The sequence below is a fragment of the Malurus melanocephalus genome, unplaced genomic scaffold (assembly GCF_030028575.1).
Source record: "Malurus melanocephalus ecotype Western Australia unplaced genomic scaffold, MMel_1.1 scaffold_714, whole genome shotgun sequence".
NCBI lineage: Eukaryota > Metazoa > Chordata > Aves > Passeriformes > Maluridae > Malurus > Malurus melanocephalus.
Window position 1 is genome coordinate 61015 of NW_026623946.1, and position 25121 is coordinate 86135.

General features: G+C 47.1%; 2 protein-coding genes across 2 annotated transcripts in view; one reads left to right on the forward strand and one right to left on the reverse strand.

Annotated features, from left to right (window-relative positions):
• LOC130584504 (probable glutamate receptor) overlaps positions 1-5825 on the forward strand; it is a 13190-nt gene extending 7365 nt beyond the window's left edge. Inside the window, exons 6-11 of the mRNA XM_057384519.1 lie at positions 349-575; positions 832-929; positions 1713-1930; positions 2417-2642; positions 3076-3323; positions 4323-5825. Coding sequence (XP_057240502.1) covers positions 349-575; positions 832-929; positions 1713-1930; positions 2417-2642; positions 3076-3323; positions 4323-4424 — 1119 coding nt within the window. The 3' untranslated portion in view covers positions 4425-5825. The remainder of the gene's footprint in view (positions 1-348; positions 576-831; positions 930-1712; positions 1931-2416; positions 2643-3075; positions 3324-4322) is intronic.
• Positions 5826-5932: 107 nt separating this feature from the next.
• Positions 5933-24690, reverse strand: PANK4 (pantothenate kinase 4 (inactive)). The gene is made up of 19 exons (XM_057384518.1): positions 24536-24690; positions 21668-21750; positions 21016-21224; positions 19373-19556; positions 18788-18880; positions 17471-17624; positions 16539-16720; positions 15078-15159; positions 13855-13955; positions 13080-13235; positions 12166-12278; positions 11603-11690; positions 10282-10433; positions 9792-9847; positions 9558-9607; positions 8338-8445; positions 8082-8182; positions 7573-7641; positions 5933-6410 (listed from the first exon to the last, which is right to left on the reverse strand). Exons 1-19 carry the CDS (start codon positions 24651-24653, stop codon positions 6197-6199), a joined length of 2313 nt encoding a protein of 770 aa, XP_057240501.1. The 5' UTR covers positions 24654-24690; the 3' UTR covers positions 5933-6196.
• Between the last annotated feature and the right edge of the window lie 431 nt (positions 24691-25121).

Here is a 25121-nt window from a genome sequence, read left to right on the forward strand (position 1 = left end):
GAGCCAGAACCCCCAAACACCAACCAGACACCAACCATGTTTGAGGGGCAGAAATGTTTGAGGGACGGAAATGTTTGAGTGATGGAAATGTTTGAGGGACAGGAATGAGGGATAGAAATATTTAAGGGATGGAAATGTTTGAGACACAGAAATGTTTGAGGAACAGGAATGTTTGAGGGATGAAAATGCTTGAGGGACAAATGTTTGAAGGATGGAAATGTTTGAGGAACAGGAATGTTTTAGGGATAGAAATGTTTGAGGAACAGGAACGTTTGAAGAATGGCAATGTCTGAGGGATAGAACAGCCCCCTGGGCCGGGTGGCTGAGTGTTTTTTTGTCTCTTGGCAGGAAGCTGACATTGCCCTGGCCCCGCTGACCGTCACCTCAGCCCGGGAGGAGGTTGTGTCCTTCACCACGCCCTTCCTGCAGACCGGCATCGGGATCCTGCTCCGCAAGGACTCGGCCTCCCAGGACATGTCCTTCTTCCACTTCCTGGCTCCTTTCAGCAAGGAAACCTGGACTGCTCTTTTATTTGCTTACCTGCTCACCAGCTTCTGCCTCTTCCTCGTTGCCAGGTACAAATGCTTTTGTTTCAGAGATTTTGTTCAAGGCTTTCTCACCTGTGATGGGATTAGAAAGTCCCAGGGAGCATTTTGCTTTGAGGAACCTCCTGTACAAGTGTTGTACAAGGGCTAAGAAAGCTCAAATCCTGTCAGATTAAGCCARCATTATGAGTAGGATCTCCCCATGAGGAACATCAGCTCTCTCGATGGGGATTATTTTTATTTTTTTCCCTCTGAATGTGTGGTTTTATGCTGTCATTTCCCACAGACTGAGCCCCTGTGAATGGAGTGAGCCCAAGAACGAGGARAATCACTTCACTTTGCTCAACAGCCTCTGGTTTGGGGCGGGAGCGCTCGCCCTGCAAGGTGAGAGGGGAGGATGKGACACAGCAGCTCTGGGAGCAGCGGGGGTTTTAAAATTCCTTCTGTGACACCTCTGTGATGGGCTTTAGGGGACAAAGGTGTCTCAACAGGGACACCGGCAGCATTGACCCTCCCAACTGGTTTAGATATTTTTATATATGTTATATATATATATAATATTATATTTAATCATATATTGCATATTATATATTATATAGCATATATTATATATTATATGTTTATTATATATTATACATATTTATACATTTTATAGATGTTATATTTTTATGTATTTTTATATATTTTGCCTATTCTTATATATTATATTATATACTTATCTATTTATGTATTATGTATATTTTATATTATATATGATTTTTAACATATTTTATATATATTTTATATTTATGTATGTTATTTATATTTTATATTATATATATTATATTTTTAATCTATCTATATATATATTTTATATATATTTTTATATCTTTTTTATATATATATTTATATATTTTTTTATATATATTTTTTATGCATTCCTCCAGCTGGGGAATGCATTTTTTGCTGTACCCACAGCTGTGGACAGTGCCCCAGCTGACCATGGCCTGGCTGTTTGTGTATCTTGGGGTTACTGCTGTCCCTTCAGGGCAGGGTTTGCAGTTTGACCCTGGGATCTGCAGCTCTGCCTCCGGCCCCTGTGATTTATTGTGATTTACTGTGATTTATTGTGATTTTCTGTGATTTATTCTGATTTACTGTGATTTTCTGTGATTTTTGGTGTCGCAGGTACCACCCCCCGGCCCCAGGCGCTCTCGGTGCGGGTCATCGCCGTGGTCTGGTGGCTCTTCACGCTGGCCCTGCTGGCCGCCTACATCGCCAACTTCACGGCCCTGCTGGGCGCCGGCAGTGAGCAGCTCCCCATCCAGACCTTCGAGGACCTGGTCAAGCAGAGGAACCTGGAGTTTGGGACSCTGGAGGGCTCCTCGACTTTCTACTACTTCAAGGTGCACAGAACCTCACTGTGCCCCTACCCTGGGGGCTGTGGGGCTGGGGGAATCACCCAGGTCATACCCTATAACCCCTACAACACCTCATCACCACTGCCTCTCTCAGTTTTCCTGCAATACTTCAAATAATATCATTATTTCATGCCTTCCTGCACCTCTTCTCAAAGGGAAGCGGGCACAGAGCTCTGTTTTTATTCCATATTCTCCTTTTAAAAGCTTACTGCTCATCAAGGACTGCTCTCGTGTACCTCGAGCAGCAACTGCCATCTCTGACACTTGTGCCCTGTGTGAATCTTGTCCCCTGTGTTGGGGACAGTCTGCCCTGGCAGTGGGTCACATGTGGTTTAAGTGATCTTCTTCTCCAAATTATTTTAACAAGCCTTGCATGTACAGCAGATTTTTTTTTTTTTTTGGTGGTTGTTTCACCAAAACTTGAGTTTGTTGCCAAACTTGAGTTTGACACTCGGGATTTTTGGGCTGCAGAACTCCAAGAACCCGGTGCACCAGCTGATCTATGAGTACATGGAGAAGAGGAGGGAGCACGTTCTGGTCAAGACCTACCAGGAGGCCGTGCAGCGYGTGATGGACTCCAACTACGCCTTCATCGGCGAGTCCATCTCGCAGGACCTGGCGGCCGCSCGCCACTGCAACCTCATCAGGGCCCCCGAGCTCATCGGGGCCAGGGGCTTTGGCATTGCCACCAGCCAGGGTGAGTCCTCTGCTGTCCCCTGCTCCCTGGGGGAGAGAAGGGCCCGAGGGTGACCAGGCTGGGAATGCTGCAGGGCAGGGTCACTGCTCCGTGGGGAATTAACCTTGGCTCTCACTTTGAACCTTAATTCACAAATATTCCATCTCCTGGGGGTGTGCTGGGTTCCTGGGGCTGTGTTTGGCTTTGCCTTGGCCCCAGGGTGCAGATCCCTGACACAGTGCCCAGTTTGTTCCTGTTCTTCCCAAAGCACCTTTGCTCTGCCCCGATCCCCCAGACCTCACTCCCTCTGTGGCCAGGGCAGGGGGACTGCTGGCCAGGAAAAGCCCTTGGCTGGGGCTGCTATGCTCAGTGACCCTCTGACCCATTAACCCTGCACAACCAACCCACGCTGGGAGCCCTCCCATCCTCCTGTGTGTCCCTCTCCCCTGCCCAGCCTCCCCCTGGACCAAGCCTCTGTCCATCGCCATCCTCAAGCTGCGCGAGTCGGGCGACCTGGACTACCTGCGCAACAAATGGTGGGAGAGCAGCTGCCTGCGCCACAGCCGCGAGCACTGGGGGCCGCTGGAGCTGCCGGCGCTGGGAGGGCTCTTCCTCACCCTGGGCATCGGCCTCGCCCTCGGCATCCTCGCCGCGCTGGCCGAGCTCTTCAGCAGGAGCCGCCGCACGGCCTCGCATGCCAAGGTGGGCACTGAGCCCTGTCCTGACTCCCTGTGTCCCTCCTGTCACCAGGGTGAGCCCTGTCCTACCTCCCTGTGTCCCTCCTGTCACCAGGGTGAGCCCTGAGCCCTGTCCCGCCTCCCCATGTCCCTCCTGTCACCAAAGGCGGGCACTGAGCCCGGCACTGAGCCCTGCACTCAGCCCTGTCCCGCCTCTCTGTGTCCCTCCTGTCACCAGGGTGGGCACTGAGCCCTGCACTGAGCCCTGTCCTACCTCTCTGTGTCCCTCCTGTGACCATGGAGAGCCCTGGCCCAACTCCCTGTGTCCCTGCTGTCACCAGGGTGGGCACTGAGCCCTATCCTGACTCCCCATGTCCCTCCTGTCACCAAGGTGGGCACTGAGCCCTGTCCYRCCTCCCYGTGTCCCTCCTGTCACCAGGGTGGGCACTGAGCCCTGTCCCACCTCCTTGTGTCCCTCTCGTCACCAAGGTGAGCCCMGWMCCMTMTCTCCGTCTCTCTCCTGTCACCAAGGGTGGGCACTGGTCCCTGTCCCACCTCTCTGTGTCCCTTCCTGCACCAGCGTTTCCAGCCTGCCTTTGGTTTTCCAAGGAAAGCCAAGCAGTGGGGCAGGGGTGAGAGGAGGCTGAGCAGTTTCTCCTTAAAGCACCAAAATTTCCCAGCTCGGGTTGTGGGGTGGCTTTGGAGCCTGAACAGTAAGAAAATAACCCCCTGCCCACCCAAAAAAGAATATGAAATAACATTCTCCGTAACCCCAAGAGAATCAAATCGCATTGCACTGCTCTGGATGTCAGAGAGGGCAGTAAATGATCCATAAAAGGTTTATTCTCAGCGATGGCTGCTCTTTAGTCACTGGACAAGGAAAACACAAAGAACAGAACTCCCCCAGTGTGTGTGAATGCCCCTGGGTGCTCCTGTTCTCCAGCCCTCGCACCACGGTGCACATGGAAAAAGGTGGATCCATGAACACCCCACCCACGGCCTTCTCTCCCTTTTTCTCTTTCAGAAATCTTGTTGCTCTGTTTTCACAGAAGAAATCTGCACTCGTCTACGCATAAAAGAACCCGCCAGACAGAGCCAGGAGACCTCAGGGAAGGCAAATGCTTAAGGATTTTTTGCTTCAGGAATGGGCCTGGGTTAGGGTTGTGCCACGTCATAGGAGCTGTATCAGTGTAGGAAGATGTTTTTCTGCTAGTCTAGAGTGTTAGTTTGCTAATTRCACACAGAGCACTTCTGCAGTGGTGGTGGAGCTGCAGACAGAAGGAAATTAAGTGCCTTGAAGAATTTACATTGATAAGGGGTAGAGTGGAACTGACAAATTGCTAAAGTRGAGCTGAGCTGGCCAGGATGGTGGATCCATGTTTATCTTAGAYGTTCACCCTGTAAGTCCATGAAGGCCTGGAGGAGGAAGTGACTGGGGACAGGTTAATGTGAAGCCTCTGCTACTAATTCCTGTGTGAGGAACTGTCGTGGAACATTAAAGCTCTTGTCTGTCTCTTGTAATCAGGAGCAACAGCTTAAGCACTCAGCTAGAAATAGCCTGATCCTGCCCTGTGTGAGCAGGAGGTGCTGGTTCCTGGGAAGGCAATTCCTGAATCAGAACTGACAGTGCTGTTGTATAACCCCAAACAGGCCCTCCCTGCACCCCAAACCTGAGCAGGGGAGCCCCTGCCCCCAAGAAACCACTGGAATTACACAGTGCCAGGCAGGGCTTGTCCTTCGTCCCTTCCCGTCACAGGACAAGGGTCAGTGTTTGGTGACAGAGGATGTTTTGTTCTCGTTGCCCAAACACTGAGGATTCTCAGTGGGAATCCATCAGTGGCAGAGCAGGGAGGGAGGGTGGGGATGAGTCAAACACAGCCCCAGTGCCCCTGCAAGGGGAGATGTGAGGGCGTTTTGCATCATTCCCCTGCTCTCAAAGAATGCTGCAAGTTCAGGGGAGCAGTTTTCTCAGCTGCATGTTAAACACTTTCCTCATTAAGCTGTTTTTCCTTTCAGAGCTGGGATGACTGAGGCATGTAAGTGTCAGGGCAAATTGGTGGTTAAACCACTCCATTTCTGCACTGCACAGCTGAAGGAGGGAAAAAGCAAATTGGGTTCCTTGGGAATGGCTGTAATTGCACTGCAGGAACAAAGACACCAATCCTTGTCAGTCCCAGCAGGGATAACTGAAGGCAACACAAACCAGGGGGTGCARCTGGGTGATCCTGAATCCTGCACATTCCCTGAGAGGGGAACTGAGTGAGACTCAGCTGCTGTGAAGGAATTTGGTGTAGCTGCAGGATTCCCTCCCACCTACCTGCTGATGGGAATAAAAACAGAGTTAGGAATTCCAGGTGTTGGGAAACCAGGGTTGGTCCTTATCTCAGACTGCAACAGCTCTGGCTCAGACACAGCCTGAGCAATGTCTGTRGGGTGAGAAGGTGGATCAGCCCTTCCATCAACTGAGCTGCACAGAGCAGGAGAGATTTAGGTAAGTGTAAAAGCTGAAAATGCAACGTCAGGTTCACTTAGCACTTAAAAACCATTTGGTACGTGCTGTGTCACTGCTGGCAGAGTAGGCAGAGATGTATAAAAAAAGGTTTCATTGACATTTAAATATATTTCTATATGAATGTCTCACAGAACAAAAAAATAAAGTCTTTTCATCACAAATACTGCAGCATTAAAATAAACACTTACCAAAAKAAACAATGAGTGATATACATATATATATTTGAGTGTGTAGACTATAGAGTGAATCATATTGTCGCTTTTTAAGTCACAAAAGCACAATATAAATACGGAATTTCCTGTGAACTCTTTTCCCTGTTGTAATAAAAATACATTCTTTACAGTTAAAGTAAAACTAGTGCAAGTCCATGGGCCGTGCCAGCTCCATCATTTACAGGGCACTTCGTACTTGAAGATGACGCTGAAGATTTTGCCGCCGAGGCGGTCGGCGAGCCACGAGTTCTTGATGACGGCCAGCTTGAGGCTCTCACAGCGGAGCACGGCGTAGTAGTTGGTGTGGATGGCCCTGCCCATGCCCTCGATGACCACCAGGTCCGTCTGCCGCTCCCGCACCAGCACGGCCAGGCCCTGGTCCAGGCGGCTGAAACACAGGGAGATTCATGGTCACACCTTGGCCACATCCGTGGTCACAGCCATGGTCACACCACAGCCACACCCATGGTCATACCCATGGTCATACCACAGCCACAGCCATGGTCACACCACGGCCATATCCATGGTCACACCCATGGTCACACCTTGGCCACACCCTGGGTCACACCATGGCCACACCCATGGCCAGACCACAGCCACAGCCATGGTCACAGCCATGGTCACACCACAACCAGACCCACGGTCACAGCACGGCCACACCCACGGCCACACCCATGGCCACACCCACGGTCACACCACAACCACACCCACGGTCACAGCACGGCCACACCCACGGTCACACCTCGGCCACATCACAGCCACACCCACAGTCACATCACAGCCACACCCATGGTCACACCATGGCCACACCCACGGTCACACCTCGGCCACACCCACAGTCACAGCACAGCCAGACCCATGGTCACACCTCATCCATAGCCATGGTCACACCACGGTCACACCCATGGTCACATCACAGCCACCCCCATGGTCAAAGCTCGGCCACACCCATGGTCACACCACAGCCACACTCACAGTCACACCACAGCCATACCCTGGCCACACCCATGGTCACACCTCAGTCATAACTGCAGCTTCAGCCACACCTTGGTCACACCCATGGCCACATCTACCCCTGCAGCCACAGCCCAGGGCTGCTCTGAGCTGCCAGGTGGGATTCTGCCAGGAGTCAGTGGTGCCCACAAACTGCAGMACTTGAAAGGCAAGGGGATCAACTGAAATGTTGTTTAAATGCACCCAGCTTGGGATTTTGACCAGGTAGACTCTGTCTCCAACAGAGGAATTGATCAGAAGGGAGCAGGTTGAACAAAGYGAAATGATGTTTCTGACCCAGAGGTTTTGGCCACCTGCAGGATGTGACATCAGCCATACCTGGACCTGCCCCTGGCTACGTCCTGAAAACACACACCCCCTAAGGGCCACAACCTCTAAGGGCTGAGCAGTCCTGCAAGCCTGTAAATCCACACTCCTAATGGGTGTGCAGAAGTGTTTCCCAGTGGGAAGGGTGGCTGGAATGTTCTACAGCCAGCCCTCTGACCATCCTTGCAGCTGAGGGACACAAACCACACAGCAGCACTTTGCCCACGTACCTCAGATCCAGGCACGGAGAACTGGAGCCCGTCTGAACCAGCAGCAGCTTCTCATCTCTCAGTGCAGAGCTGTGTTTAAAAACACGAAAACATTAAACAGCTGCTTCAGCAGAGTTCTGCACATCTGGGAATGAGCCATGGAAGCAGAAATGTCACAGCCTCTTTTGCAGAGGCCTTCACCAGGAAACACAATGTWTCCTTGAGCACAAGGATTGCACAGTCAGCCCTGCAAGCTCTCCCTGGGATATTCTGTATGTGACAGACATGGCTTTGCCTCGATTAACATAGAAAATTCCTGGTGGAGCAGCTTGAGTGCTTGTCAGGGAAGACACAACAAGAAACCTAACTATGGGCGTRCCAGAAAGGTCCAATTCCTACATTTTTCACCATAATGAAAGCAAATGGGCTGAGGCTGCAGGTTGCAGATGCTGCTGAGCAATGAGATACAAACACAGGCTGTGCCCAGGGTGCTGCTCTCCCCAGGGAGGGGGGACAGATGTGGTGCTTACTGGATCACGGGGTCCATGGCCGCGATGCGCTCGGTGACAATCAGGGACTCGCTGTAGGTGACATCGTTGAGGGCAGGGCCAGAGTTACAGGCCAAAATCACCTGGGGAAAGGTGCCAGGAGAGGGCACAGTCAGGCTCTGGCATTGCAGGAGTTTGGATTATTCCCAGTTTGGCAGAGAAGTGTCCTGCTGGTGGGCAGTGACACCTTCCAGCTGTTACCAAAAGTCCATAGGAATTCTCAAGGAAAACYACTCACCTCTGTCCCTCTAGAAAGGAGCTCTCGGACAAAAGGAAAGACTCCTAAAATTATGTCTATCCCACTGTTATCTGCGAAAATTAAGGCACATTTATGAGGGGGACCCTCCTGCAAGAGAAAACCAATGCATTCAGGATGGAGCATCACTCACCTCAGGGAACAGTTTGTTATTTACAGCTACCCCTCCAAACCCTCACATTTCACACCTTTTGGGGCTCTGCAGCAGCAAACTCCCAGCACACAAACAGAACTCCAAACAGGAGMAATGGGGCTCCCTGATGGTGYCTTTGCACAGGGGTTTWACACAGCTATGTTTGAGAYTCAAACTSCAGCAGTAAAARCTYSAGCTGCCAATYCAAGCCAGGCCTAACTGCAGAGTCAGGCTGTGATCCTGAACAAGCTGGGTGCCAGCTGGACATACCTTGGAGGGTGTTTTAAGCCAGCCTGGTGCTGGCTGAACAGGATTTCCTTCTGCCAGGAAAGGGCAGGATGGACTGTGGGGGCAGTGACAGCCTAAAATGAAAAGGTAGTGCCTGCTCTCCATTAACCTCTCCTTTGTTCTCAACCTGATGTTTAGAACTGAAGTTCACTCCAGTTCATACCAGCACAGGAAGTGAAAAATGCTTAATTCCTAATAAAAACCTGACAGGACAGTGCTTGTAGTTCCCTAATTATTCCTGTTACACAAGATTAGCTGGTGCTTTGTTTTAGGATGGAGCATGTAATGATTTGCCAGAGTCTGCTCATCCCCAACCTTTAGGCTGTTGCCATTTCCAACAGAGAGATTTACACAGGCACAAAAGCTCTTCAATTAATTTTAATTAAATGGTAAAAGAGATCACATGGGGGAAAAAAAAACCCTTTGCTAATTGATAAGTTAATTACTTCCAGCAAGCTCCTGCATTAATACCAGTTTTCGGTTGGCTACTCAGAGGGAGGAACAACTCAAACACTAAATTTGGCCCCAGGTTTTTAAATTTAGGGAAATAAATGGAAATAAATGCCCTAAAAAGGAGGGGAGGCTCTGGAGCAGCTGGGTTCCAATCCTGAAGCTCCTGTGGGAATTACTTCATTCCTTTCTTTATGGTGAATTGCTGGGACTGTTACTAGGATTTGTTCTGAGTTGTCTGAACAGAGTTCTCTTCAAACCCCACAATTACCAAGGCAATTTGATTATTAAGGTGTTTAATTAGTGGGTTTAGGGCCACCCAAGGTCATACCTTCAGTCGTTGCAGCCACTGGCTGTAGGAATCTTCCAACCAGGGACGTTCTGTGGCACAGACAGAGCAGTGTCAGCATTTCTTAGCAACAGCCACTCATTCTTATCAACCCAACCTCTGGATCTGCATTGAGATAACCCTGACAAGCACTAATGATTCCTCAWTAGAACCCCACAAACATTCCCACCCCATTCCCTCATTCACACCCAGCTCCAACCATGGATCTCCCCATACCTTGGAGCTTTGATTTGGCTTCTTCAAACCCAAACTGTGGCTCAGACTCCAGAACGCTGGAAAAGGAGAGAAACAAAGGGCACACAGTTCAACACCTCCACCTCACATCAGTGTAATTCAAACATTTCTTTAAGCAGATGCCTRACAATTTTACTGCACTGCTTATGCTGGGAGTGTCCTGGGTTCCAGGACTGGGGAATGTATTTTGGGTTCATGTTAAAAACAAAAGGCTCAGCTGGACATTAAATCAGAGCTCTGATGCTAAAAGAAAATGGCCTCAGCAAAGTTTGCAGGCAGTAGGATACAGATAAAAAAGATGTTTTTGGGTCTGAAACCACTAYAAAATGTAGTCATGATTTAAATCAGCTGCAGGATGTGACAGTGCTGCACAAAGGATGATGGGGAGATTGGGGAATGMTTTTTTTAGGAAAAACCCCACAACTGGACATTGTGTAGCTTAAAGCATGCTGTTAAAGGATGGAACACATACTCTGAGACTGCCTTTGCTCCCCAGTCAAAGACATTCCCTGCCAGAAGTCCTTTCACCAGTGCAAACTGCCTCTCCTCCCAGTCCAGGGAATCCAGGGACTCGATCACACTCTGGAAACACTTTAAGGCTATTCCATTTTCCTTCTGCTTTACCTGTAAGACAGACAGGAAACACTGCATTTACAGAAAAGCATTTCCTACCCATCCTTGGCTGTCTAAGTCCCAAGACCATGTTCAAGCATCTCCTCTGTGCTCATGGCCTCTCATGGACCAACCAATTACAGYTATCAGTGTGTCAAGACCAAGAAAAAACTTTGCTGGATTCTAATAAAAAGCTTCCTGACTGCTAGGATATGATCTATAGCCCAAGAACTATTTTCTTAGCAAGTTAGAGGTGCAACAGATCTTGAACAAGTTGGGGAATGGGAGAGTGGACACACAAAAACCTAATGTAGCAGTAATATAATCGATCGATCCCAGGAAATCACCACCAGCAGTGCCACAAAATCTGAAGGGTGATTTGTTTTGGGTTTTTTTGCACCGTCCCAAATGTTTAGCAGCTCTCCATCTTTCTCTGCTCTGTCTTCAGTGAGATCAGAGTTACTCACGGTGAGTTTCCTTAGAAAATCTAAAATTATTCTGGGTACCAAGATCTTTTTGTAGCAGTATCTTGTCTGAATTATCAGACACAAACAGAAGCAAAAGCCACCTCACTCATGTTTTCACCCCTTCCTCAGAGTGAAGATACCACCTGATGGTGCAGCCAGGGAAAACCTTCTCTGTATTTTACAGAAATATGTCAATAATCAGGAGAAAAAGTCTCAGACCAGCCACTGGTGTTTGTTATTTATGTCACACAAACAACTGGTGAGCAATGGATCCACAGAAAGTTGTTTTTGAGAAATACTGAYTCAAAATGTCCTCTCCCCAACCCCTTCATGTCCCAGAACAAAACACAGAGGGAAAACAGCTGCACAATGGCACTGAATGGCTTTAACTGTGCATTGTGTCCACTCCAAGCCAGTGCTGAGCATCTCACAAGTGACAAAAGCAGCCAAAGAAGAGACAGTTTGAGCAGTGTCTGGTGACAGCTTGGTGACAGTGCCTGGTGACAGCCACCACACACTGCTCAGGAGCTTCTCAGGACTGTCAGGTGATATTTTTGGTTATCATGATCCTCTCCAGGAGCCTTTTTGGGTGAAGGGGTTTATGTCCCATTCCCCAGTAGCTCACAGCCAGCACAGGACTGGTTCCCAATCCCTCCCCTCTGAGCCATCGCTTGTACAAAGTTTCAGAGCATTGGAAAAGTGTCTTGAACTTACCTTGGAATAAGGATCTGGAAAATTGAACTCATTCAAACAGTGTTCCCTTGTATCCAAGAGACTTCTGACTGTTAAGGTACCATATGCACTTTGAAAGGAGAGAAGGGGAACAAAACCAAATCAATTACTTCAAACAAAAGAAGTTCTTTTTCCCCATTTCCTCTGTAAATCACAGCYCCTCACACAAGCACTAAAGCTGAAAGCCACAGGAGCTAAACCCTGGCTCTGAGGGATAAATCTCCAATTAAGATTATTCAAATATAGAGAGGGAGAACATTCAGACCAAGGCCAGACACTTGAATTAACTTGCTGCTATTTTTAATAACCATACACAATTTTTTCATAACCAATTTTCTGCCAAGGTATAATTTATCTGTTCAATGCCAACACAGGAAATCCTAAAGCTCTGTGCAGAGGGTCTAATAWTTGGCACAACAACTCCAAGCCTTCAGCCTACTTGGCTTTGTTTGCTCTGTTTCAGAACCTGGTTAGCTCTAGATGGCTTTTACTGTGCTCAACAGAAGCAGCAAGTGAAGCAAAAGGGAAAATAAAACCACACTTACAAGGGCTGCTGCCTGAGTGTCTGGAGCTTATTCCAGTATTTCTGTCGGAATTTCTCAGCTCTCTCCTGTGCATCCACRGAGTCTGGCTGACTGGCTGCAGCTCTCTTTGCCACCTGGCAGAGAAATGAGGCAATGCTGGAGTTACCAAATTAACTTTTCCTCCTTATCTTATCTGAAGTTCAGTCTGAGCAATAACCCCTCCATCTGCCTCCCTGTTCTGTGCCTGCAGCCTGGCTGCTCCCTCCCACACAGCACCTCCCTGCTTCCCCTTAATTCCAAATTGTAAACAACCATTTTAATACCTCTTTTCATCCTAAAAGATTTACTGTTTGTTTTCTAGACTGGTTTTCAGAAATTAAAGCACAAGTTCTAAGTACTTAGAGGAGAGGAAAAAACAGCAGTGCACATAGACCAAAGGAAAAACAGGCAGAAATTTAATGGTGCACATCGACCCCTTGTGTTCTCTTTTTGTTTACTCCACTGAAATGCCTGAATCAGCTTCAGTGCAGAAAAAATAATTTGTGTCTGATTCAATTGTGCTCTTCCCATGGAAAGGCAGCAGGATTGTTCCCAGAGCAGGAACAACCCAAGGAGCTCTGGCCTGTGGTTGTGTAACTGTCCTGCTTGCAGCTCTGTACAGAGAGGTCCAAGTGCCATTAAAGAGAGAAAATGCTTTGAAAACACCTTTCAGAAGCTAAAAAAATGCACTACAAAAGAATATTTCTGCCTCTGAAGGGCCAAGCACTTCCTTAAGAGATGGGGACAAAGTCAGGTGCCTCTGTTACAGGGAAAGAGGGGCTGCACTTCCAGAGRGGTGACACAGCAGGAATATTTTACAGGACAAACATGCTGCTTCACAGGTTTGTTTGCTAAATACCCATGTCACTCCCACAGGACTGTTTTGTGACTCTTACCCCATCCAGTGCCTCCTCAAAGCAGGTGAGCCAGTATTTTCTAGCCATGGCATCATCTGTGAGGTCAACAGTGTCTGGGATATAGGTGGAGGGGTCTTTCAGAAGTGGCAGATTAACGAGTGGTCTCTCCAATCTGTCCATTTCCAGCATGTCAAACTAGGGGAAAAAGGAAAGAGATGGATTAGAACTCACTCAGAAATTAATTCACAATGAATCAAATTAATACAGGGGCTGCAGAATTCCAGCCACAGATTTATAGGTCATCATAAATAATCCAGTTCCCTCTGTGGATTATTTTATCCCTGCCCACCCTACAGACATTAATTATCCAGTGTGAAAATAATCCACTGTGAAATCAGAATTGCTGTACTGCCTGTGAATTAAAAGAAGACTGGGCTTGTGCTCTTCTGTCCAATCTCATATTTGTCTTCTCACAGGAAGCAAATTAACACTGCTTAATGGTGGAACAGATTCCAAATTCTGAATTCTTTCAGCTGCAGCAAAATCCAGCTGCTCCAGAGGAAGGGTAAGAACCAAACATTCCCTCACTTTGATGAAGCARAATGAGACAAAGCAGCAGCCAGGATGTTTTATGAGTCCTTCCATCCAACACCACACAGGACACAAGACAACACCACACCAGACACCAGATTGGTCACTTCTCTGGGCAAGCAGCAGTCCCAGGGGCAAGAGGAGACCAGCTGGAGGATAATCACCTATTCCAGGTCAGCACTGCTAAGAGAACACACACAGGGCTAGAAAAGACAGCACATACTGTACCACTCCKTGTTCTCTGCATGGGGTAAACATCAGGGGATGTGCTCATAAGCCCAGAACTCCCAGCATAATTCTCTCCCCAGCTGTACTGGTTTGGATCTAGAAAAGAGAAAGACACAGACACACATAAACTGAAAATAAAACTGGAAATACTCCTGTGAGTGAGTCTAGAGCCAGCATCCCTCTCAGCAGCTGCTGCACTACACAAGCCAGTTCCCCTTGTTTTTAAAAGCAAACAGAATTTTTCYYTCTAACCCCCAAAAGGAATGTTTCAACCACTCAGTGAATTACCTGCTCCAAAGAGCTTCAACCTGAATGAGACAGGAGACAATTTAAGTTCTAAACCATTCTTTTTAACCCCATTTCCTTATCATTAATCAGCATGCCTTCAAAGCACTATCACTGAGCATTTCTTATGTCTAAATCTAGATCCATTATTAACAAAATAGAATTACAGAACTCTCACAGCACAAATGTCAGTTTTAGAGAAACACTGAAGTTATTTCTCAATTTGCTTTATTTRAGAAAAGGTTTAAAGAGCTCAGATGTACAGTACATGCTGCAGAAGCAATGTCTCTAATTCCTCAGTAGCTGGTTCCTTGCCCATCTCTATCAAATGGCTGGGAAAAGAATTCCAAATCTATTTTTGGAGGTGTATTTGATACTTACTGAATTAAATACCATTAAGAGCCTGTGGCTGTGCCACTGTAACCAATGTACTGCCTGGCTTGCCAGTACATCAATGGGGGAAAGGAAAAACTAATCAGGCAGAATTCCACCACAGCACCTTATATCCAAGGAATCTGGACAGCAGGGTCTCCTCTGTGAGGCTTTTTACTCTCAAACACAGTTTGGAGATGCTGGTCTTCCTCAGTACATTAAAAGGAATTCAGAAGTGGCCTCTTTACAAGGGGGAAAAGTTCTCCAAACCCACAWTTCCCCCAGCTGGATTTAGAGCTGTGACTGCTCTTTGCAGAAGTGCAGAGAAGAGAAGAGCCCAGTCCTGCTGCYTTCTCAAAGGTGAGCAGGAAATCCAGTGAGCAATAATTAGGATGTCCCTGCCAGAATGTATAAAACCAAAGCCCAGCATCTGTGTTTATATTAGTGCCAAATGGATTTATTTAGGCAACAGCTTACATGCAGCCTCTTAAAGAGAAACTTGGACAGTACACTGACATTCCAGAACACAGCATATACAGAACAGAGCAGTGCTGTACTTACTGTCTTGTTCAGCTCCTTTTAAAAATGCCCCAATGGCTCCCAGGTAGCCTTCATGTCTCAGGAACAATGCCTGAACCTCTCCCTGCCACAATATGAAACATTGCAATTGGATGGTCCCTGAGGGCTAACAGGCACTTCTTTGTCACTAGTTTCACACTTTAATTTAATAGAAACAACTAGATGATGGTAATAGTCATTTGTGCTACATTCTCACACATTCAGCAACTTTAATGGCACTGCTGGAACAGCTCGGGGAGGAGCTGCTCACACACATCATCCCCCAGTTATCAAACAGCTGCAAAACACCCATGCACCAGTGGTGAGAGCTCTAAGGCCTTCCCTGGAAAACTCCACTGCATCATTCCATGAATATTCAACTCCTCTTGCTTGAACAGGCTGGAAATACAAGGTGCTGTGATTTCCAAGTTCAGTGTGTACCACTGCAGCCAACACGTTTGGGACATTGCTCGTTATCTTTATTTCATTGCACTGCCCTTCAGCACCACACAGACATTCCCTTATCCAAATAATTTAATTATTAATATAAAATTCAGGAATGCTGGGGGAAAGAACCCTCCATCCTCCCAGCAGGGCCCCTCAGCTTTCCAAGGGTGGGTGAGACACAGCTTTTTCCAAGGAATTCAGCAGTGACTGTGGAACAGCTCATCCTGACTGGAGCCACAGCAGCTCCAGCTCCCAGGGAGATTTGGATTTGAATCCCTGCTAAAGTGTCTCTTACAACAACCTAAAGCTGTGGTTTTGCAATCATTTTCTTGGAACTCAACRAAGTTTCATAGAAAAGGACAACAATGGTGAAATAAAGAGGGGRAAAGCAGCACACAGGAGTCTCTTGCATGAAGCACTGAGATGGGAAAAAAAATGGTGTCACCTACTCCATAAAATGCCAAAAAGTGCAGGACTAATCTACMTGTAACAACCATTAATGAGCTTTTGGACTGGACCATTTTCCTAGTCAAAAATCTTCAGTATTTTCCACAGCTTCAAAACCCACAAAGAACTTCTACTTGGTTGATTTGGGGTTTGATTTTCTTTTTAATAACAAAAACCCCACTGATGCTGACTGTCTCAGCAGAACAACCCCACACTGCACTGCCTGGGGGTGGAAAGATGCAAATCAGCAAGAGGAATTGAATAATGATGGCGACTATCTAAGAACACAGTGAAAACTCATTACTTGGAGCTACAAGGCAGACTGTCAATCAAAAAATAATAAAAAAGAGAGCGAGAGGGAGACAGGGAGAGAGAAAAAGGGCCAGACACAACTCCCAGGCATTTCACATTGATTTTACCCCTCCCACGACACATCCCTGCCTTACATACCTAAGGTGCAGCCTTCTAAGCTTACTTCATGTRCAAATTWATTTATTAARSTACCCCAACAGCCTAGAAAAAYAACTAAAAGGTGACTTTGCTGTAGGAACCCCCGTGTGTTTCCCTTACCTTGGAGAAGAAGTTGATGCTGTAGGTTATTGTGCGCATGGTGACGGGGTGGCCCCGGATAAAGAAACCTCCAAAATAGATTTTATCCAGGTTGTGCAGTTTGGCATAGAGGCAGGCCAGCTGACCAATGTCRTTGCTGATCATGTGCAGCAAACTTTTGGCCATATCTTCTTTGGAAAATTCTGAAAGGGAAGGAAGAATAAAGGAAATTAYACAGAGCTGAGGAAGCTCCAATGCACTGTGCTTTTCTGAGTACTACACAAGCCAGCTCACCTTGTCTTTAAAAGCAAACAGAATTTTTCCCTCTAACCCCCAAAAGGAAAAGAAAAAAACCTGGGTTTGAGCAGTTTTCTTTATGTGTGGAGAAGAAAAATGTTACCCCCTGCAAAAATCTCACATATAAAATGCACTTCAAACAAGGAGTGTGATTTGATTGGAGACATCAGTGGGAAAAAAAACCCTCATTAAGTCTAAGCAAAACATTTATGGAAAAAAAACTTCCTGGATGGCAAGAATCCATTTCTACTCTCTAGGAACTACGGGTGAGAGTTCATCCAGCCCTCTTGGCCTGAGATGCACTGTATTTCCTGAAGATACTGCAAATAAACTGCAAATTGTAATAAATCACTGCCAAAGGGCCTTTTTGGAGCCCAGAAAGCCACATCTATTTCCCACAGGAATGAATTAACCCTGAGCTAACCAGACAGCATTTTTTTTTTATTTTTCCCAGACTTGGGCAATCCCAAGCTGAAAATTCAAATTGTTGCTTATAAAGCAGTACTGGATAGTATTTTTAATCAATCTTGTGCAGCCAAAACACAAGATCACGAAAGGAGCTGGTGATTATTTTCAGTTCTACTTGTGAGATCAGTATAAAGTTGATTCCCAAGTGGACAGAGGAGATGGTTGGGTAGATCCTTTCCATCCCATACCTTTGTCTGCTGTGGTGGATTTCCCAAAGCTGCTGGCAATGAGATTCCCACTGAGCCCCAGGGTCTGRTAGGCACCTCCATACACATCCTTCACCAGCATGTCCACGTTGGTGTGCTGGCCCTTGGAGGCCAGTTGMAGCAATTCATCAAATTTCTGGGGGTGAGAAGCACAGTTAGGAGTTCTGCAGCATCTTTACTGACTAAAACCAGTCTTAGAATTAACCCTACCAGCCAGATTATTTCAATCACAAGGATGTATCCAGAGTCCATATCTAATCAAACAGATTTTTAAGTAGAGCTCCTTTAATGATGAAAAACACAATCATTTTCTTTCATATCTGCAGATATTTTGTTAAATTTCCCCTGGAAACTAAGGCAGATCAGAACATATAAAAGAGTCAGAATCCTCATGCATTCCATATCTTGGAAGTCAGAAAAACAGGAACTAAGAGAAAACAGAATTAAGTCTTCCTGAAGCATAAAAARTAGTAAGTTGGACAAAAAAAGGCTCAGCGTGCCTTTACTGCTGCAGAATCTGTCAGTGTCCCTGAAATTAAACTTGCAGGCAAGCTGCATTACCCCAATACTTAATTTATAACTCTGCTAACTTGAATTTCTTCTACAAAACCCAGAGAGAATTAACACCAGGCACTGTCATGTTTTAAGATTTCTTCTTCAGGAGAATCAAACAAAAAGCACAACCCAGGTAGTGCCCTCCCCTTGACATTTTCTTATCTGGTGCAGATGTAACTGAAGCTTTTCCTACACTGCTGACATTTAGGACACTCTTTTGGGGCACATGGCTCTTTGGGGAGCCCAGCATGATGAAAGAGCTGGGCTGGGCAGGACTAAGTCTGGCCTTGTTCTGGCAAATCCTCAGCTCAGGATTTAAACTCATGCTGGCAACCAGAAACCAAACATGAGGCAAAATTCCTGCTCTCTGCTCCCAGACATTTTGCAGCAATTGTGTGCTCCCTGCTTTCTTCTGCAGACAATATTGCAGGAACTGGGCTGGCATTTTGATGTTGAAAAGAGGACAGAAAATTACCAGGTCACTTTGAGCAGGCTCCTCTCTGCATTACAAACACCWCTTGTCCTTGAGCCCCAAGCAGGATTGTTTTTGGCCACAGTAAGAATCTTCTATTTCTTGTCCCTACATTCCACCAGTATCTTTTTGCATTTCTTTTATGCATCAGTAGTGTCAAAAATATGAATACAAGTCCAGGACTCAGCCTTGTTATCTAACACKCCAACATTTCAAGATTTCTCCCAGCATTTCCTTTCATCCCACCCCCCTTAAATGAGACACTTGGATACCTTTGTTTTGGTGAGCAGTGCTCCAAGACCCCAGAAGGTTCCACCTCCAATTGAGCTGCCCCCAATCCATTCGAATTTGTCTTCTGATTCTACCTGTCAATCCAACAARGCAGATTTATTTAGAAAGTCCTGTTATAATGTTTAACACACATATAAATGTGAATGTGCAGGGTTTTGGAACAGTGTAGGTGGAATCCTTTCATTGTGGAAATGGCAGGTGAGAAGGGCACATTGCACRTACAAATATTTCCAGAACTGCTTGTGGTGTATTTAATTCTTGGCTAATAATGGTAAATATAGACATTAAATTTGGTCTCTTCAACAAAACAAACAAACATCAATAATCACTTTGATCTGACAGCCTTTATCCTCATCAGGTAATGTAACAACTTCTCTAAACACCAAATTAAATGTGATTTTAAAAAAATAGTGAATGGAAAAGCATTCATAACTCTRTAATAAATAAAATTTTTAAAAGGCACTTTGATTTTTAAACTTTGCATTACCCAAGAAGAAACACGAGAGGTGAGAGGYTTCAGCTCACCTTTATTAAATCTCCAACAAAGCATTTCAGCCACCACTCACCTTCACTATGGAGACCCCCGAGCCAATGTTCACCAGCAAATAGGGGAAAATGTTGGGGTGGTTTGTCTGGAACCGAAATTCTGTGTCTGAATCCTTCTGGTATGCAAACACCTCATGGGGGATGTTCCTCAGCACAAAGTTGCACCCCTTGATTAGGCAAGTCATTACATCTTCCTTATCAACTCTGAGGGGGAGGAAAAAAACCTTCAATAAACATCCCAGCCCTGCTGATAAGGCAGTTTGCTTTTGGAGCAGCAGTTTACACAGACTTTGCAGACCAGAATTTTCACACCACGTGGCTCAAGTCCAGCTCCCTGGAAACACTAAACCTCCATCTGCACATGGTCTGGTGCTCCCCTCCCATGCCAGAACTCTGGGCTGGAGTTCTGTTACACAGTAACTTTAATCATGTTGTCACTACAAATAATCCTGTTTGCTTGTTTACATTGCTCTTTCCTGCCCTGCTCCTTTCATGGTCTGTGCACCCCTGCCACAAAGTAGGTCAGGAAGCTTAGCTGGAAATTAACCTCAGAAAACAATTTCCCAACATGGAATAATTTGCTCTTCTCCTGCCTCCTAATAAAGCACAAAATGCCCCCTCCACATTTCAGCACWTGTTTATGACAGATTCAAGGGACTGGGAGGAGCCTACAAATCAGGATTAGCAAACACAGAAAAAGCGTGTTTTCACTTCTCACAAGAGTAACAGGATTCATAACAGGACATATTCCCAGTGTGGAGTYTGGGAATTGATACAAAATTTAGATAAGATGATTGACAAGTCAGCTAACACACACTGACTTCTGTGAAATTCTGTTTCTCTGGACTGTTACTGATTTAGGGAAAATTCTTCCATGAAATATCCTGAGGCTTGTTGAAGACACATAAACAAGGCACAAACACACATCTCAACTATTACAGAATGATTTGTGTGTGCCAGGTTGGAGAAGCTGCTGCTGGTTTGGACCTGGGGACCAACTRAGTCTGTCAGAACCAAATAAAGCCAAAGCCAGGTGCATCACGTGAGATAAGAGGAGAAACTGTCTCCCTGACTTGGTTAATTGATTAAAAATAACAGCCAATAAGGTACTAAATGGGGCTGGTCTGAAAAAACAGATAACACAGTCCAATTTWGCAGGATAAGTGAGTAATTTGCAAAGAGAGTGTAAAAGATGAGCACAGGCCCTCAGGGGTTGAGGAATGTACTACCCAGACCACAGCAGGAGASATGCCTTGAAGCTTGCACCCAGTGATGTGTAATTTTGGGGTAAATTAATGTTTTTTCTACAACTGTATTATAGAAGGTGTGAATTTATAGGCACCACCATCTGCAGCTTTGATAACTTCAGTCTCTGTAGTGATAAGATGGCCTTTGATGAAATCTAGGCAGCTTTCAGTGTAAGCGTTTTMGTATTTGGTGTTTGATAAGGATGTTTGAACAGTAAATTTATGAGGCTGTAAATTCATGGGGCTGCCCTTTATTCTCCCGAAAGCCTTTGCATGAAGTTTAGGCAGGAGCTATACAATAAATGACTGTCACATTAATTACCTCTGAGCATGCCCAGGAAAATAATAGAAGCTTTTAGAAGATGGGAGTAGGTGTAAGTTAATTCTTTACAGAAAAAAAAAACAGTTCCACTTACTTCAACCCCAGTTTCTTCTCAATAAGGTCTTTGAATTTATAGGCACCACCACCCGTGGCCTTGATGACTTTTGTCTCTGTATTGACAAGATGGTCTTTGATGAAATCTAGGCAGGTTTCAATGTAAGTGTTTTCAAATTTAATGAAGTGAAGTCGAGCTGTAATCTCCTCYTGAACAGATATTTCGTATAAAGGTTCATTTTCTATGTCCTTTAAAAGAGAAAAGGATTTCTCAGAGAACATTCTTGGAGAAACAAGGTTAAATGCCAAACTACTGAACATGAATACTTTTTTTTTCCCCCTTGAAACTGTGATAATGCCATTACACCTAACACCTCAAGCTAAGTCACAGAAGAATAGAGTTTCACAGGTCTTAATTCTCCTTAAGCTGAGATAATCAATTCTCCCATGCAGCAGACATGCATGAAATCCCTCTGCACCAGGAAAGTTCTGTGGGAGGAGGGTTCTTTTACAGGATTACCTTTCTAGAAAATAACAATTTCAAACAGTACCTGACAATACAAACACTTCCCAATAAATTTTATATAGAACAAGTTATTAGATGGGTTTGTAAAAAATTTCTGTTCTACCCAGTCCAGAACCTCACTCCTGTGAGTCAGTCACATGCAGCTGATCCCTGGTGRAATTCTCACCTTTCCAGAATGATCAAAGGACCTCACTCTGGCCACTTTGTGCTGTACAGTTGAATAATAAGCCAACTTGGTTAATGAACCACCTGTTCATAAAGAGATGACAAGTTATGATTAATGCCTCACCTTGGAGCAAACAACAGATCTTATGTTTATGTCAGCTCTTGGTTCTCAAGGTCTCCTSAGTTAAAGCCAGGGAGAATTCAGGGAAATGCAGAAAGAGCCTTTGTTGAGGAACTGCTTGGCCTGGTTAACCCTCAGAGCACCACAGGAGGGAAAAGCTCCACAAATTCAGCTTGTGCCCAACTGATGTGGGACGAAGATGAGCAGAGGAAATTCTTAATGAGCCAGGCCAGTACATGTAATGCTTTTATTTACCTCATTTGGAAGCTTTATGGAACYCCCCAGATCTGTACCAGGATTTTCTCAGCCGGTTTGCCACAGCTGAGCAATGCCCCACCACGTGCACAGAGTATTTCAGCAGCAACACCTAAATAATATTCTCACCCTGCTTCTAGGGACAGCTCTGCAAGTTCATGGATGTTTGGAAAACGACTCTGTGTACTGAATAACTATTTTGCAAGATTGTTCCTGGCTTTGGGGTAAAGAATGCTCAGAATGATGTTTCTCAAGCACACAGCAGTTGGAGATATTACCAATGTGCGTGTCGGAGCACAGCAGCCTCATCAGCCTCTGCTGGCCTCCAGTCTGCTCATGGCAATAAAACTTTCAACTCTCCCCTTGAAACAGAAYTCAACCCCTTGCCCTGTTTTTCATCTGACCTGCAAAAGGGAATTTCTGGAGCTACTTTGGATAACTTCACTTTTTTCCAGCACATTGCTCAATGCTCCAGGTCTGAGTGTAACAGTGACTAAATACTGGGTTAACATTAAAGTCCTGAATGTAAATAAAAACCTGGCAATGTTAGATCCTAAATAATGGCTAAACTCACTGCACTTTCCTGCCCTATAATAATCAAGAAATGAAGCAATACAAGTGAAGGATAATCCTTAGAATGCACAGCTTTGCCTTCATAACTGCACTGTCAGCTTGCCACAGCGCTCAAGTATTTTTACTAGAAAAATATTTGCAACCAGTGGGAGAAAAATATTTGCAACCAAGTGAGGTCAACGTAGATTGACCACGAACACACACTTATAGTAACAAAAGCAATAAAGCTTCTCTGACCTTGGAACTGATTTCAGTGTCCCGGCCAATGCTTTAAAGTTTCTGGTAGACAAAATCCACAGTCTGTTCTGCTAAAAGGTGAGTGGTTGCAGAGTTTTTTATGAAAAAGCTTCCTACCACAGCTCCAAACCAAAGAATCACAAAGCCTCTCTTGGAAAGTCACATTCCTTACAGTGACAATGATACAGGCGCTGCAGCAATTCACCAGATCCACGGCATGTAGATCCATGCTTGATGCATTATCCCYTTCCTCTCCCAGTTTTTAAAGACTTAAATCCATTCAGAACACCAGCTGAGACATGTAACTAGGTTTTATAACTAATCCCACGCCTCTAATTCCACGCTGACCCGCACAAAGGGCCAGTTCCGGCTGTTATTTTAACAGGCACGAAACCAGCACTTTCTGAGGGGCTGGAGTAACTGGTCACACCACAAGATTCTCTATTATGGTACAGGTTTTCTTCCCACTGCCGCTGTTATAAACACATATTATAGTGTTGGCTTTTGCAAATATTAAGATGAGTGCTATGTGTGTGTTAAACACATACTGTAGTGTTAGTTCTCGCAGAGATTAAAGGTAGATGCTATGTGTTGTGCATCAGGATATAATATTGTCTTATTTGTAGAAGAAGTTTAGTTATGCAGACATAGTTGTGAAAATTATCACTGTTTTTCTTTTGTAACACTGAGTGTCCACCACACACAGCAGTGTTCACMCGGCTTGGTTTTCGTTATCCTGGCTTTTCTCCTAAAAAGTTCCACTGTCCTTGCGGCTGTAGGACGGAAGGAAAACGCGTGAACTGGCACTTTTGGATWAGTGCACGTCCACAGAAGGACTGCTGATCCCTGCACGGGTGGAACTGGGAACAGGCTCAGCCTGTCTCTGCACAATTCCCGGCTGTGGTGCGCAGGTGTCACCCTGACATGTGTCACCCTGTCCCTCGGCTCAGGATGTGGGAAATCGGGAATGTTGGGTGCTGGGGCGTATGCACAGGGCAGGAGTGTCTTTGGGGGTGACTGAGGCAACAGTGACAGCCCCCGACCCAGGCCAAGCCCTAAAGCCGCTCTGCCCTGCCCGGGCAGTGCCACAGCCGCCGTCCCCAGCCCTTTTTGCCTCWTCCAGCCCGGTTTCAGGAGCTGAAGGAGCTCACGCAGCATCCCGCGGGCCGCGGCCTGGGGCGGGGGGCGGCCGGGGGGGCTCCGCACTCGAACCTGGGGCACTGAGGCCGGGCCCGGCGCGCTCTGAGGGGATACAGCCGATGYCCCCCGGCCCCGCCGCCTCCTRGCCGGTTCGACCGTGCCCCCCGGGCCATTCCCTGTCCCCCCTTGGCCGCCAAGGGCAGCCCCGRCCGGGCCGCCCCGCCCGGCTCCCCGCGGCCCGTTACCCGCGCGCGGCCCGCCGGGACCTGTAGTGCCGCTCCCCAGCCGCGCCGTGCCGGCACCCGGCGCCGGGACTACAACTCCCGTCGTGCACCCCGCAGCCCCCCAAGCCGCGCAGCCCGCCGGGAGCTGTAGTGAACTCGCGCCCACCCGCGCTGCCCCGCGCTTCGCGGGGGACTACACTTCCCAGCGTGCCCCGCGCGCGCCCGGCCCGGCCCCCCGCTGCTCCCCTCAGCGGGGCCGGAGCCGCCGCCCGTTCCCCGCCGCCGCCCCCTGYCCGCAGCCCCCGCTCCGCCCGGTTACCGATGTCTATGGCGAAGCGCTTGGCGTTCTCCAGGTTGCGGAAGATCTCGTCAGGCGGGAGAGTGATACTCTTGTCCAGGCTGCTGTGACCGCTGCCGCGCCCGCCCCGCTCCGCCATTTTGAACGCGACCCGCTCCCTCCCTCACCCCGGCTTCATTGGCATGCAAATGTATGCGCATAAATCTGCATGGTAACGAGGGGAGGGCGCGCGGGTGAGGCGGGGGAGCGCGCGCGGGCCACGCCCACCGGCGGGGGCGGGGCCTGGGGGGTCTCGGTGGGGGAGGGGCGGCGGAGAGACCCCGGGGGGAGCGGGGGAAAAACGGGGAGAGACCCCCGGGAGGGGTGGATGAGACCCCAAATAGGGGAATGGGGAGAGGAGCACCCGGGGAGGGCAGAGAGATCCCGGGGAAAACTAGGGGAATGGGCAGAGAGACCCCCGGGGGAAATTTGGGGGAATGGGCAGAGAGATCCCCGGGGGAAATTTGGGGGAATGGGCAGAGAGACCCCCGGGTGAAATTTGGGGGAATGGGCAGAGAGACCGCCGGGGGAAATTTGGGGGAATGGGCAGAGAGACCCCCGGGGGAAA